The following is a 15,943-nucleotide window of genomic DNA, read 5'->3' as shown; positions in this document are numbered from 1 at the left end:
ACAAAAAATATTAACCACATTATCCTGTCTGTGGAACCTGGGAAAAAATATACTTCAAAAATTGCAGAAATGTTAAATATAAAATAATTCTTGCAGATTTTTAATCCAAATGAAACCAACTTATTACAGTATTTGTTGGAGCCTGGTCGTAATTAAATACAGGAAGGATATTAAAACTTCCAAGAGATTTTTTTAAGCCACAACAGAAGAAAAGGCACAATTGCATAATTGGAACCAAATCCAAACCCCACTTCCTTCTTATTTATCAGTATCATCTAAAGGACACTATTTAGATGCTGAAAGGTCTGGAGCTTACAACTGTGAATCATCTAAAAGTCAAAAATTTCAAAGGAATTGTACGACATGGGTTAAAAGTTTATAGATGAGAGATATAGAAAGTTTCTGCTCACAGCAAAACCACATCCTAAGAATTATGATATCTCTTGTACAAAAAAATCCTAGAATTCTATTTTGTTGTGGGGAAAGAAATCCCCACATATTTAAAGAAATATTTAAAATATAGGATTTGAAAGAGAGATGCATATTTTAAGATATCCTAAAAATAATGTTTCTTCAGAGAATGGGATCTCACAATTTGGTTCTAGACAGATCACAAATACAAAGCTAACTTAACAGTTAGTTAATAACTAGTTCTTTAAAAAGTTTCAGATCAGTTTTGTTGGCAGCTGAATTCAGTTCAATACTTTGTTTTTGCATGTCTGCGCAGGAAATTTGTGTCAAAAGCATTCTCCAGCCCTCCCCTCCACAAAAAACAACAACAAACAGCAAAACAACAACAAATAAATAAATAAATAAATATGTAATATATAAATCCTCTTGCATTTCAACAAGGCATACAGAGAAATGATAGCACAGACAGAGATGGACATTTAGATGCTAAGGCTTATCCTGTAAAATAAACCAACCAGTTTTTTTCAAGATTTTCTAATTACCTGAGTGACTTAACCCCTGGGGTTTTTATTCCTTTCTGACAGTCAGTCATCAACACTGAACTATGAAGACATATGGGCAGGTTCACAATTTTAGGTTCAGACAAAGGGATGAAGAAAAGATCCAAGCACACTGCTATATTATGCTGGCAAAACCAAGAAGTTTCATATAAGACCCTGCTGTCACAGCACTATAAATAGGATGGTTCAGTACACATAGAAGATTCCTTTTTTTCTCATTAAAAATTACTACACTTCAGCAAAACTCATGCTGCAGGATAAGTTATCACAATGTGTCTGTTTCACCTCTAGATCCTATCATTAATCAACACCAACAAGTACCTAATAAACAGAAAGTCTAAAACTTTAGGTTCCTTATTTTTTTGGCAGCATCCATGAGAAATATCAGAAAGTTCTTCTTTTTAAACATTCATCTCATGAGGAAAAGTTAGCTTTAGATACCTAGTTGGGTACATCAAAATCTCTTTAGAAACATGTCTCTTTAAAGACCCTGATCATATCACAGTAATTGTCTAACTTCCTTTAAAAAAACTCATTACTATCAGAAGTATTGCAAGAATAATTTATTTATTTACATTAATTTTCAGATTTGTACTACTCTTTCTTGGTAGACACACTCATCCTTATATAAATATAAGTAACCACCACTCTTACAAGAGGAAAGAAAACGAACCAAGAAACTAGGTGTTCTGAGAGCGACTCAGCTGCTACTTATGTTTTTCTTCATTCATTTTAACACATCTTTTTAATGGGATTAATCACATGTTATTATTTTTTTTACTTTAGAACCTCATCCATAAATAATTCTTCCAATTTAAAAGATGTTGTCATTACAGTCTTGTGACAGCACCCTAAAATTAATTTGGACTGAAGCAACAGGGTAATCTAAAACAAAAGAGCTGTTTTCTGAATAACATCTTTTATCCATACTCTGCTCCAATATAACAAATTATTTGAATTTCATTTACCCAGCACTGAAGTAAACAATAAAAAACATCTCTTTTTCAATGAGAGTGTGCATTTATGGAATTACTTCTTAATAACTTTTAGATAAATATAATTTGATAATGAGCAGGGAAGGGGCTAATGTTTAAAAAAACAACATGAAAAAACTACTAAGCTTTTCCTTGACCATTTAGCACTGCTTCAACAAATCATGTAGAAGACAAACACCATGTCACATGTTCATTGTGACATTCATTGGTCACTAACATCCATCCAGGTCTTCAATCTCTTCCTTGTGTATGCTAGTGACTGGCTTAAAGGATAATGATGTGGAAGTGCAGGCGGAAATTTTCCAGTAAGAACACTTCTGTGTATAGACAAATCTACCCTAATCAAGGAAAAATGTTATAAAGACAAATGAGGTAACAAAATAAGCTGAAATAAGAGAGCTACAGAAACACCTAACTTGAACTCTTATTGCTTTCAGCATTTGATAAAATACTGAATAATAATCAAGACTTCATTTAAAAAAAAACAAAAAACAAAAATAAAACAGTGGAACAAGGAATTAAACACACACACCCCTCCCAGAATTACTCTGGAAATTAATAAGAATTATCAGAAGTATTTTTTTAAAATTAGAACTTAAACATCAAGGAGCAGCTGCCATAATATATAACACTACAGTACCTTAAACATAAAGCCCCCCCTACATCCATATATATACAAAATATTTAATAAACATTTTTTCTAAACATTTTTCCAATACAGATACAACATTTGCAAATACATTTAAATATAATTAAGTTCAAATTTTACAAATATTTGCTCTGAAACAAATGAAAAGTTCTTTATTGATTTAAGCAAGGATTTCCCCTCCTTTCTGATTTCAGTAGTTATTCAGAAAAAAGCAGGAGGCACTAAAACAAGAGCAACCTCAATCATTAGTCTCAATCATTGTTATCATAAAATGATATAGGTGTCCAACCTCTTGCTCACACCTGGGCCAACTTTTAGCACAACAGGCACTGTAATTTCTCAACTGTACTGACAAGTACAATGTGAAGAAAAATACAATTGAATAAAGATGAAAACAATGGAGCACTGTAGCTGCTTTAATTATGACTGCATACAATTTTGACATACATTCTAAAACAAACAAAAATTCCTCCACACCATGGTTGGTACCAGCAAGTACGTACATCAGCAAAACAATGTATCATCTGATCATATACAGCTCATATTAATGTCACTTGCTTTTTAAAAATTGTTTTTAGAAATCAATACTTTAATTATAAGTTAAAAAATTATTATTAATTATAAATTACCAATGTTCTTCAAACATTCAAAGAAGAGTTAAAATCCTCATTATTTTTAGTATATGCTATATCTTTCATGATCAAAACAACTTTGCCTTTAATGCCTAGGAAAAATGCTGCATCTTCAAGCTTACATCCTTCTTTAACTCCCAGAGCCTGGGAAGGAAGGCAGACCTCCTGGATTACATTACTTTGAAACTTGGATGATCCTTTAATACTCCAGGTGATTTTGCAAGTTACTCAGTCGCTCTATAAGTAACGTTCCCCAGTGCCAAAGCCTTCCTTTCGACATTGCTTTCACCACCTACGCTTGTCTGTATCCAATTACTCACTACAACTGTTACAATCTCAGTGATATGATAAACCTTGATTAATCTGTGTTTCCAAAGAACATGGCAGCCCTTTGCAAAAAATGAAAACCAAACTTACTTCAGTAGCAACAATAACCATGTCATATGAAATGGTCACTACCAGAGTGGCAGGTTAAGAGAATATTATTATTATAAGAGAATAATATTATTATTGTTGTCATTAGTTATACTAAGTAACGCACATTAATTGATATGCAAATGGTATTCTTAGGTTCAAACATCTACACAACAAAAAGCAATATTTTCACAACTCCTACCTGAGTTGACAAGAGATTGCAGTCAATGTGTAGTCCTTTTCCCGTCTTATACCTCTGAAGTAAACCAGCCATAATTGCTCCATATGTAAACAACCCAGTAGCAAGGTCCGTCATTGCTACTCCTGGTCTAACTGGCTCACCATCCTAAAGAAAAAGAAAACACCCCAAAATGAAACAAGACAAACAAAACAATAAACAAGTTAAAAATTAAAGCAGGAAAACAAGCAGAGACAATACAATGGTGCAGGGGCTTCGATCTTATTGGCATGACGGAGACATGGTGGGATGACTCCTGTGACTGGAGCGTTGAAATGGAGGGATACAGGCTCTTTAGGAAAGACAGGCAAAGGAGACAAGGAGGCAGTGTTTCCCTCTGTCAGTGACCAGCTGGAGCACATAGAGTTTCACTGGGGGTGAATGAAGAGCTGAGAGCACAGGGAGGGCAATTGCAGGTAACATTATCATCCTACTACACCCATCCAGGGAGATGGAGTGGATGGGGCCCTCAACCGAGAGATCACAGCTGCCTCACCTTCACAAGCCCTGGTCCTCATGGCGGCTTCAACCACCCCAATATCTGTTTGAGAGACGACAACATAGAACCACATGCTGTAGGAAATGATCAGGTCCAAGACCATCTAGGAAACCTGAAAGTGCATAAGCCCACTGGACTTGATGACATACATCTGCAGGACCCAAGGGATTTGGCAGTGGGAATGGCTAAGCTACTATCCATCATATATGAGAAGTCATAGTAGTGCCAGGAAGTTCCCATTGACTGGAAAAAGGGAAGCATAACCCCCATATTTAAAAAGGGTAAAAAAGAAGGTCCAGGGGTCTATGGGCCCACCAGTCTCCTCTTCCTATCCAGAAGGATAATGGAGCAGATTCTCCTGGAAGCTATGCCAAGGCACATGGAAAATAGGCAGGTGATTTGTGACAGCCAACACAGATTTACTATGGGCAAATTGTGCCTGACAAATTTAGTGGCCTTCTATGATGGCATTACAGCAGTAGTAGAGCTGGGAAGGGTGACTAATGTCATCTACTTGGACTTGAGCAAAGTATTTGACACTGTCCCACATGACATGCTTGTCTCTGAACTGGCCACTTGGTAGAGAAGGAATTGGTTGGATGATTGCACTCAGTTGCAGGTAGTGCAAGAAGTTAGTATCTTTGAGTGAGCTGATGTATAAAAACTACCACTGAAAACCAGGTATTCTTGCAGCATGTACACAGAACTGCCACTTTGTGATGCCACATACTGCAAATCATGAATGATTTATTACGCAACTTTTTTTCCCTGATAACATAATGCTTCAACTCAGCAGTGCAAAAATAAAAGAGAAAATGTTAGAGACAAGTGAAGCTAGTGAAGACTGAACTTTATGTCTAGAAGCCAAAGGCCCAAACAATTTCTACAGTACACTGACACAGATGCCTGTCTGTTTAAAAGGCAGAGCCATATTGCTTCATTCTTCTCACTCCCTTTCTCTCCCTCCTCCTCTTCAGTCCCTCCCCACATCAAAGCTCAGTTTTGTATTTTCCATTATACACACTCCAGGATTCTAATAACAAAACAAAAACAAATTTTTGTTTACACATGTAAATATTACACATGCAAACACATGCAAATTCATGACCTTCCAACTGAAATCATTGAAAAGGTGTTTGTTCAAATATCCTTTTCTTGTATGTCATCCCTTTTCTAGCATCAAGGGAAGAATCTTCATGTTAACATCATGTCTTTCAGAAATTCTGTAATCATTGGCATGACATATGTCCCCTCTGAAATCAATGGTGAAATTAACTCCTAATTTCAGCCCAGGTAGGCTTTTATCATAGTGCATCTTCTGAAATATTCTCCATTTCTACTCTGAAAAGTATGAGGTCAGGTGATCAGATTATCACAGCAGTTCCTTATTTTGAAGTCCTATTTTTTGTTTGCTTTTTGGGTTTTTTTAAGTTTATAAGCCTTGAAGAAAAGCAGCAGTGCAAAGTAATGAGACTTCCAGAGCTCTGGCACCCAAGTAAGCCTATCATAAGACAACTTAAAATCATTACAATTGATAAATAATAACTGCCAATAAAGTCTAAACTGCTAAGTGGAATTACTGTTTTATTATTTATTTATTATTACACTGCTATGTGTAATAATAACCTTCTAAATAAGACTGTAAGAATTGTTCCCTGATAATTATTTTTAAGAGTGTCTTGGCTTCATGTAAGAAAATATTTACCATCATTTTCCTTTGCACTCCAATAGGATTTACACAAACCTGCTATCGAGTCATGTATGTTACTATGTTTTTCTTTTAAAATTTGTATTTTATTATCAGTTGCATTAATAGAGCAATTCTGAAATAAAAGACAGTAAGACAATATTTTCTACATATGATGGAAAAGGCTTCTATTTTATTCATATTATGAAAATTGACTAAAAATTACAAAATCTGTATAAAATATAAAAAAAAAAATTTAAAAATTACTGTTGTTCAAACCACAGTAGGGATTAGTCTGTGACTATCTATAGCCTAGATATCCATGAGATGATATATAAACTACACAATATTAAGGTGAACACTGTTTTAAGAAGTAGTACTTTCTTGGAGAATCTCTTATTTCTTCCTTCTCGAGACTCTACACTAAGCTACTTCAGCTTCCCAATAGAAAACACAACCCAGAGGTTCCAGCTATTTACCACTCTCATTATACCCAACTCCAGGAAACATCAGGAAAGTTTGTTCTTCACTTTTATATGCACAGGCCTACCAAGAAAACTAATTAGCCCATGAGAAGGTTTTTGCTCCTCAGAGCTACCACAGAGAAATAAAAACAAACAAACAAATCCAAACAAACAAAAAAAAAAACCCACACAGCAAAAAAACACAGATACAAAAACATCCAACCAAACCCAAAAAAATTAACTCATTATCTGCTGCAAGTAATCAATTCATTAAATTATTCTTTATTTTAACCACTTCATTACATTCAGTGGGTTGAGAAGAAACCAAAAAGACTTGAGATGTGCTGCAACATTCTTAGTTTGAAAGCTTTTTCCATTGTTTTCAGTGTCATTAATTTTTCTCTTGAAGAAGAGCACTAAATTTTGAAGATGGAGAAATTTGGATTATTTTAATATGTGGTTATATATGAATTCTAGAACCTTTCTCATCAAGTACTGAACTACCTAATGTTTAAAAGCAAACACTTCCTTTGTCTCAATAAAAAGTTCACCTTTATTTCTAATATACTTTCACAATTTCCCCTTAAAGAACACTACAAACTACTAGCACTATAGTGCTATATTATTTTTAACATGCTGGCTTTGCTTTATCCTAACACTCCACAACCTATAATTCTGAACCAGTCCACACAATTCCTAGCCGTCCCTGGTCTTTCTACCAAGACCCATGAGTAGCTGCCAGGTCTCACCATTTAATCATTTTTAATCAGCTCCTGTGCCATAAACCAGTCTTCCTGTGGCAGGATCCACAAGTATAAGTACTGTGAAATGGATTCATCCAGGCTTTTATCACTATCCTGCAGAACAAGAGATGTGAAGCTGCTTTACTTGAAGGATAAATCTATGCACACATAGAAATACCTTGATTTTGACAGAGCTTCTGCCAGCACAACAGTACTTTAGTGTAGCTAGCATTATATCAGTTACCTGGGCAAAGTAAGTACACAGTGTCTTTTATTCAAGCAAGTTATTTCAAACAGGACAAGCACCACTACCCCTGCCAGACAATAGTGATATTATTGTTCTGGTAGGAAGACCAAATGTAGCCCTATCCAGGGAGAATGTGTCTTAAGCAAACAAACCTGCTATCCAGCCTCAAGGGCTGGCTTGAACCCTAAATAAGGTGCAGCATCAGGACTTGCCCTTTCCTCATTTGAAATGATAAAGATTCATACCAGCAAAGCAGAGCTTTTGTTTTTAAATCACTGTGCTATTGCTCAACCTTATAGTTTACACTTTTATTCTTAATTTTTGCTGTTTGCTAAATTCCTTACAATTTGTCGACATATTCTGGCCCAGATATAGCCACAACATGTGTTAGAAGCTTCCTTTCCTGAATTGGGTTTTTTTTTTCCCTTTGACATAATTTCTCTTCCCAAAATTACATCAATAATACAAAAATCATCCATTTAAAATGAAAACTGTTTTGAAATGACATGCTTAATAAAAGCATTGTAAGTCCAGTAGTCCTTACAGATGTGAAATAATTGCTGAAGCTAATATGAACCAGCAATGGCTGTATTTTTCAACAGCTCTGAGCTATATACATGTGGATCCTTTTGTAACAGTTTGTTTGGTACTAAACCTAAGAATGGCTTCTCTGGATTGCAGATTAAATGCTAAACAAAATTTGTAATTTTTTTTAAAAATGTAAAATAAATTTGGTTTTCCGCAAGAAAGAATACATCACCATAAAGGTACTTCAAATATTGAAGACCATGTGTAATATTCCACAAGGAGGTGGAAGAGAACTTGTAATCAAATTGGGCTTTATTTAATTAATTTCAAGTTACTGCCTTGATGAGTCATAGAAATTTCCATCAAAGGGATATTCATCTGGCATTGATGTATCTGAATATATTAAGTAAAAGCTTTCTGTTCATCAATTATGAAACTTGAAAGTGCTGTTTAACCAGGAAGTATCTATAAATTACATTGTCCAGGACAATAAAACTGTCATCAGTGCAAACTTTGTCCTTTAGCATATTTTAATTTATGTAAAGAAAACCTGAACATGCCCTGAAGCAACTACTTTCATTCAAAATGGGTTTTTGTTAGCGATTTACACAAAAGAGATTCCCTGCATAAATACATTAAGATTTTCAAATTTCACAGGTGTGATACACTTCTAATACAGAAGTAATCAAGTACATTTCCAAGGCCTTGAATCACATGCAGGTTTCTGTATGATTTAAAGACACTGTTCTACTTGGGTTTATACAATCAGCAAAAACAACACTAGCACAAATGCAGTTGTTTGTGCGAGTAATTTTGCAGTATTTCAGAAGTTATAGCTTGATTTCAAGGTTCAGACTATCACTCAGAAAAATTGAAAAGTTATTACCATCAAGTGATACCAGGAAAAATAAAAGAGAAAAAAAAGCAAACTTGTTTTTTGTTTTTATAGGTAGGAATATGTACTGCTATTGTATTGTACAGTTTTGTATATATCAGATGCAGGACAAAATATTAGTACCCTATTATTAAAATGTTTTATAAGGAACCATAAATATGCATAACTCAATATAAATATGTATACCTCAACATTAATCATCTCAGTCATGTATGCAGATGCTTTTTTTGTTGCTGCTCAGATTCAATTTGTCTGCCACATAAGCTGATGCCTCTAAGACCATCCTGCATGAACATTCAATGGTTTGTTTACCAAAGGGATGTTTCCAAAGAGCACTCTTGCACTGATGATGTTATGCTGATTATCTATAGCTACTACAATTAAATACAAAACCAACACCATGTGTTATAACTTGTCCTTTTTTTTTTTTTCCAGTTTATGAGTGGCCTTTTCTATTTTACTCTAAAAAAAGAAAATCAGACCCTAGCCTACACATTCAAGTGAACTTACTACTTTTAGCACATCAATTCCATGGAATCTCGTCAACAAATAATTTAAGCTTTATTAAAAAAACAAACAAACAAAAAACAGCATGAAATAATAAGATTTTTTTTTTGGCTTTGGCCACACTTCAACATGTTGACTGAAGCAAGGCTTTCTACTTTTGTTCAGACCTAGTTTTGTGAAATTTTAAACACAATTATGTCACATGAACATAAATGTAGAAAAAATGGAAGATTCTACTATTACCAGTTTGTTATTTTGAAGCAACTTTCAAACAAACATACACTGTGATTTTACAGCCACTTGGGTAAGTTTTCACTACGACAACAAAAAGCACATTTGTTTCTTTGGAGTCATTGACTGCTTAAATCTTTGAAACAATACTGTCGCTCTATACATCAAAAAATTATTTCAAGAAACTGAGGAAATACTACATAAACAACTTCAAGAAAAGAAAAATAAGGAGATTTTAACATGTTTATTTTAATCAGGTGAAACAGTGACTAAGTTTGAATGAATTGTTAGAAGCCCCCAGTGAACAGACCAAGCTGTTACTGACAATGACTAAATGATTCCTATGATTACATTACCTCAAGTCATGGTGAGGTGATGTGAACATCTGGCTTTCCAGTGTAGATCTTAACACAATCTTTTAATAAAATCCATCTTCATAAGAGCCACTGAGGACTATTACTTTCATAATATAACTTGCATGCAATTATTCAGTGTAACTGTTATTTATTCTGGCACTCACATATCATTGAAAAGCTGTACAGAAGTCCTGTGGTTTTCAATCTTTCTATCTACTTTCCTTTATTCATGTTGTACCAACAACATCTGCCCCCTCCTAACAGTTTTTATAATCTTTTCATTTTGATTGGTATGTTTTGAGGTGTGCATGAAGTTTCTGGTGTTGTGTTGGAAGTATTACCCCCATGCTACGGACACAATGTTAAATTTACTTACACTACAGTTACTGTGATCAGTCATTGTGAAGTGCATATGTGCATTATACATTTGAAGGGAAGTGCCTGTAAGGACTGCACTCAATTTCACATCTTCTCATGTTCTGAGATGGGACATCCTATGAGTATGTACCAATAACACAGCAGAAATTGGCAGTGTCAGGAAACTAGGCACAAGATGTTCCAGCTTACTCAGTCCAAAAATGCTTGATTTTGGCTTTTTTCCCTAATAAAAAGGACAACTCTGGTAACGATAGCTGCCAGAAGTACAAATTTCTGGTGTTTGCCATTGTTCCCAGTAGAAAACAAGTCTATTGGCAGAATATCAACCCTACAATAGAGCTGTGTCCAGATCATATGTGGTTAGCTTTCAACAACCTACTCAAACATGAAAAGCTGACAGCACAAAAACTTTATGAATGCCTTGTTTATCTAGAACATGCAAGTATTGTACTCACAAGATCTGCACTACTGCTTCCAGAGTACCAGGAGAACCCCCACAGAGCAGTATCTAGCATTTATAATGCATAGAACAGACTTGTAGCACCACCTCACTTGAAAATGGACATTTGGGGACCACATTACTGGCTTCTGTAGGTGATTCAAGACAGCTTAATTAAATGCTTATTTGACCAGCATTTTTCTGAGGTGAAGACACATGTGGTGTACCTCTAGAATCCAGAAACTAAACTAGTTATGCTTCCTGCACTGCCAGAACTACCAAAGATTTTGGGTGTCAGTAGGAATAGGCAGCACGTAAAGCTTTTCCAGAAATGCATGACATCTGTCTGCCTATTTGCAAGCAGAATAAATAAAAAACACCCAGCTTTTTTCAGATTTATCTAGATAACTTCACAGTTCCTGCTTTTACAAAGGGAAAATCAATATCCAAGCATCAGTCAAACCTCGCACTTGTAGGTATGGTTCTATCATCCAGCTGTCAATGATGTGTCTACTACAGCTCTTGAAGTGACTAGGAGTGGCCATTAACAGGTTAGCATACATTGCAAATTTATTCACAGGAGACTTGGGATTTTTCTTTTTTTCTTTAATTTTCTCTTTCTTGAGCCTTTTTCTTTACATGCCTGGAGTGAGACACCTGAAGTATATAAGTACTATTATTTTCTTAGATTCCCAGAGATGAGACCTCTTGCTGGACTCAGGAGGGTTTGCATAACAGATGTGTTAGCACAGGCTGACTTGTTCCATGCAGCAGCCAGTTTTGGTATGCAGCACAAAGATCCTATAAAATTTGTAAGTTGTGCACTATACCTCATGCCCTGTGATATGCATGAGACCAGAAACAGCAGCAGCAATGGAGTCATATCCACCTCTCTGAACCACTGGACCAGTCTGACCATAACCTAAAAGAGAAACAGAACAGTTAGTAATTCAAGCAAGGACAATTACAACGTAAACTATTACTGCTCCTCAGCTTTTGTTAACAAGCTGTCCAGATTGTACAACCAATGAATGCTGTTGTAGTCTATTTAGTCCTGCACATTTTTAAAGTAAAGTTGGATTTATCCTCTGTGGGTTGTGAATGTGTTTGATCTTAATTCTAGACAGACTTGTATCCCTGCTATGTTTCATTCCTTTGGGATAAAATTTCCTTTTTAATCCACTGTGTCAGCTGAGGTTGGACTCAGATGTTATTTCAGAGAATTTATAGTATCTCTACAGATGTACAGTTGCTGTCCAACAGCACCCATCTTGCCTGTGTTATCTCCACTCGGCTGTAGGATACCTTGAAAACCCCAATTGATACTAAAATCATGACACTATGGTTTGGACACATGTATTACTCCCCACCTCATTTCTGTTACTTTATTTTGTATCTAAACAGAGTTACCTGCAAAATAAAACATCGTTTACAAGAGATGGCAAGGCTTCAGCAAGTACATACAATCTGTTTGCCAAGAGTTAGCACCAACAAAATCCAAAATACTGATAATTTTTACTGAGCTACCTAAATACAGTTTTGTTCAGCTGTATAATTAACTTAAAATAAACAGCTGTAGCTAGAAGGATGCTGTCTTACTTTTCTTTGCTATAGTAATCATGTTCTTCCAACAACAACCACAAAATCTTCCAATTGAGGACGTCTTGCAGAAGCAGCTGAGGAGGTCACTGGAACCAGTGACCACCATCATAGAGGGTAGAAGTCAACAGGGAAGGAGCAACATATTTGATTGATGGTTTCTACTAGTTCTAATAATGGCAGAGCCCTCAATAATCAGATTTAATCACTTGTCCTCCTCAAAAGAGGAAGCACATTTGAAGCTATTTTCATGCTTTCTTTTCTGATACCTCTAAGAGAAATCCCTTGGAGCAGTAAGAAGATATTTGTCACAGACAAATAACTGTAGTTTTAAAACAACATTTCTGTTTAATTCTTACCTCTGAGGACAGTATTAGAATTACATTATATCAACATATACTGCAAGGTAAAAATTCCTGAGTGTCCTAGATTTCTTTTCATAATTTGCCTGGAAAAATCTTCTCCATATACAGGCAGTCTGTTCAGTAGACATCACAGTCTAAACATTGGCTTTGTGAATTAAAGCAGGCAATTAAAAATCATTTTTCATTGAGGTAACCTACCTCAGTTCCTCCACTTGGGTTGATGCTGTTATGTGCATAATTCATAAACCACTCCTAATGCATAATATGAGAAGATTACAATGACTGTGAACTGCAGTAAAAGCACTATGTTACTCCAACTGATAAACCATACCAAGCAAAACGATATCCACTTACCACAAAGATTTCCCCACTATACCACAAACTATCTCAATTGCCTGATCTGCTTCTGGAGACACGAGAAATATGTTGTGCAAAGCTATGGAGGAAATCAGCTTCTACACTCAGTGTCACAGGGAATACCAGAATACTATAGCCATTTCACTGACTTTATCAATGTAGCTTCAAAACAAACATTTTGCAAGAAAAAAATATTTTTTTACTTTTCTTATGGTCAAGTGTGTGTCACTACTCACAAGAGAGAAGATTAACTAGTTTACCCAACTTTATTTGAAAGCTGACAACAGCTTCGAGATCCCAAAGAGACCTCACGGCATTTCCTTTCATATTTGCACTCTTAAGTTTACAGCAAAGAATAGGGTATTCAAATATAAGAGGACTAGCAAATAAAATATTCTGGATCCACCCAAAAATGTTCCAAAGAGCTCTAACTAGGCATATACCATTATCTCATTGGAATGAACTGTAGAATTAAAACCAGTTAAGTGTGTGGGGCCACTTCAAAAACAAAATCTTGCTCAATAAAAAAAGTACTCAAAACAACTTTAATTGAATAGTGAAAAGCATATTGAAGTAAGTGAGAAGTTACGTACTGGCCTCAATTACTAACAAAGAAAAGACATCTCAACACATCTACTCACACAAATGTTTTCATAAACAGCAAACATCTGAAAATTAAACATTTACTATGTAGACATAACAACTATACAACACTTCGCAATGCTCCTCTGGTAAGGACAAATATCCATCCCTCAAACACTGAATTCAAGAAAGATGACAGGCAACAAGATCTACATTTTTCTAGAGGAGTCTCACGAATAAAATTTTTAAACTTCTTTTCACACATTGTAACAGCCAGGTTTCAAAATAAAAGGTATTATTTTATGGCTTTCTGGTAAATATTAGAACTGATATGGAGTGTTTAATTAGTCTTCATAGGTCACAATAGATTAAAAAGAAAAAAAGTCATAATTCTGCTTTTGATCTGAATTCTGAGGGGACAAAGCTAGTATGGGAGGAAATTTTGTTGTCATTGGAAATTGTTTTCCTCAGGAATTACAGATATACCAGATTCCTGCAGGAAAAAGTAGAGTTAAGTGAGAAATAGCTATTGCTAAAAATGAAAGATTTCATTATCCAGACAAAAATCAAAGGCTGAACATTATTTTCACGGTCAATGGAACAACCCAGTGAAGATGTTTTAGAAATAACTATGAACACAAACACAAAATCTTGAAGAAGAGCCCAAAATTACATTCAGAGAATATTCAGCCTAGTACACAGATAACAGTAACTATAATATATACATATGTACATATACATGTGTACATATATACATAAATATGTAAAATAACTCACTAAAGATAAAAATGGGACCTAAAGTTTATGTTTGTCTGAATACCCTGTGTTCTCTCATACTTAATTCAGTGTGAAAAGCGTACATTTGCAGTTACACTCTCAAACTTAAATATAGGCTCCTGTTAAAAATAGGCTCCTGTTTAAATACAATGAAAAATACTTTAGGGTAAAAAAGATAATCCCAGTTGAATACAGAGAGAATAGATTTAACAGTGATGGTTAACAGTGATTACTCAGAAAGTAAGATAAGGTAGATTATTACACCCCTGTTCCCTTTTAGTGAATCTTATCACCATAAGCTCCAGTCAATATTTAAATAGTCTCTACCAGTAAAGAATTTATTCTAGATCCCTAAACCCAGTGTAGATATTTTTATTTTGGGGAATAGATTTCAGAGGGACAAAAGAATTTCAATTTTAATTTAATTAAACTAAGTGTTTTCTAAATCATTTCAGCTTGACAGGCAGCTGCCTAGATTTTAAATCTCATGTAACCTTTAGATTCATGTAAAACAGAATCTGCAAGGAACAAAACAAAGTTGCACCACACTAAACCCCTATTCAGCTCCCAAAATCCCCATTCTATACCTTGCAGGAGGAAGACATGATTTCTTCTGATACCTGTCACATCCTCATGTGTCTAGAATTCAAAATCATTGCAGTATGAGCCGGTGTTCTCTACTGCAAAATGTACACCAGTTCCAGAATCAAACCAAGCACAAGACAATGACCCCCAGTTGGATCTCCAAGTCCTTCCTAAAAACTGTCATTGTCAAAGCATTATTTAATCTGCATAGCAAGGTTTTGAAATTGCCACAAACAGAATCACACAGAATCACAGAATGGGTGGGGTTGGAAGGGACCACAATGGGTCATTTGGTCCAACCTCCCTGCTCAAGAAGGGTCATCCTAGAGCACATAGCACAGGATTGTGTCCAGATGGTTTTTGAATATCTGCAGTGAGGGTGACTCCACACTCTTTCTGGGCCATTTTTTCCAGTGCTTGGTCACCAGCATAGTCAAGAACTTGTTCCTCATGTTCAGGGGGAACTTCCTGTGTATCAATTTCTTCCCATTGCCTTATCTCCTGTTGCTTGGCACCATCAAGAGCCTGGCTCCATTCCCTTGGTATCCCCCCATCAGGTGCTTAGAGACATTGATGAAGTCCCCTCTCAGTTGTCTCTTCCCGAGGCTGAACAGGCCCAGTTCCCAGAGCCTGCCTTTGTTCAAGAGATGCTCCGGTCCCTTTATCACCTTTATAGCCCTCCAGTGGCCCCACTCCAGGAGCTCCATGTCTCTCATGTCCTGAGGAGCCCAGAACCAGACACAGCACTCCAGATGTGCCTCACCAGGCTGAGTAGAGGGTCAGGATCACCTCCCTCCACCTGCTG

The 15,943-nt window shown here is 35.7% G+C and overlaps 1 protein-coding gene across 8 annotated transcripts in view; it reads right to left on the bottom strand.

Annotated features, from left to right (window-relative positions):
• The window catches only part of SUGCT (succinyl-CoA:glutarate-CoA transferase), a 315,620-nt gene that overhangs the window by 266,776 nt on the left and 32,901 nt on the right, over nt 1-15,943 (bottom strand). For all 8 annotated transcript variants that reach the window (XM_086844708.1, XM_086844682.1, XM_086844700.1 and 5 more), the window contains 2 exons: nt 11,704-11,795; nt 3,864-4,007 (listed from right to left, as the gene is read on the bottom strand). In XM_086844708.1, the coding sequence (XP_086700834.1) occupies nt 3,864-4,007; nt 11,704-11,795 (236 nt within the window). The remainder of the gene's footprint in view (nt 1-3,863; nt 4,008-11,703; nt 11,796-15,943) is intronic.

Source organism: Cyanistes caeruleus, chromosome 1 (assembly GCF_971803275.1).
Source record: "Cyanistes caeruleus chromosome 1, bCyaCae1.hap1.1, whole genome shotgun sequence".
In the NCBI taxonomy this organism is placed as follows: Eukaryota; Metazoa; Chordata; class Aves; order Passeriformes; family Paridae; genus Cyanistes; species Cyanistes caeruleus.
This window is presented reverse-complemented; position numbering and strand designations above follow the sequence as displayed.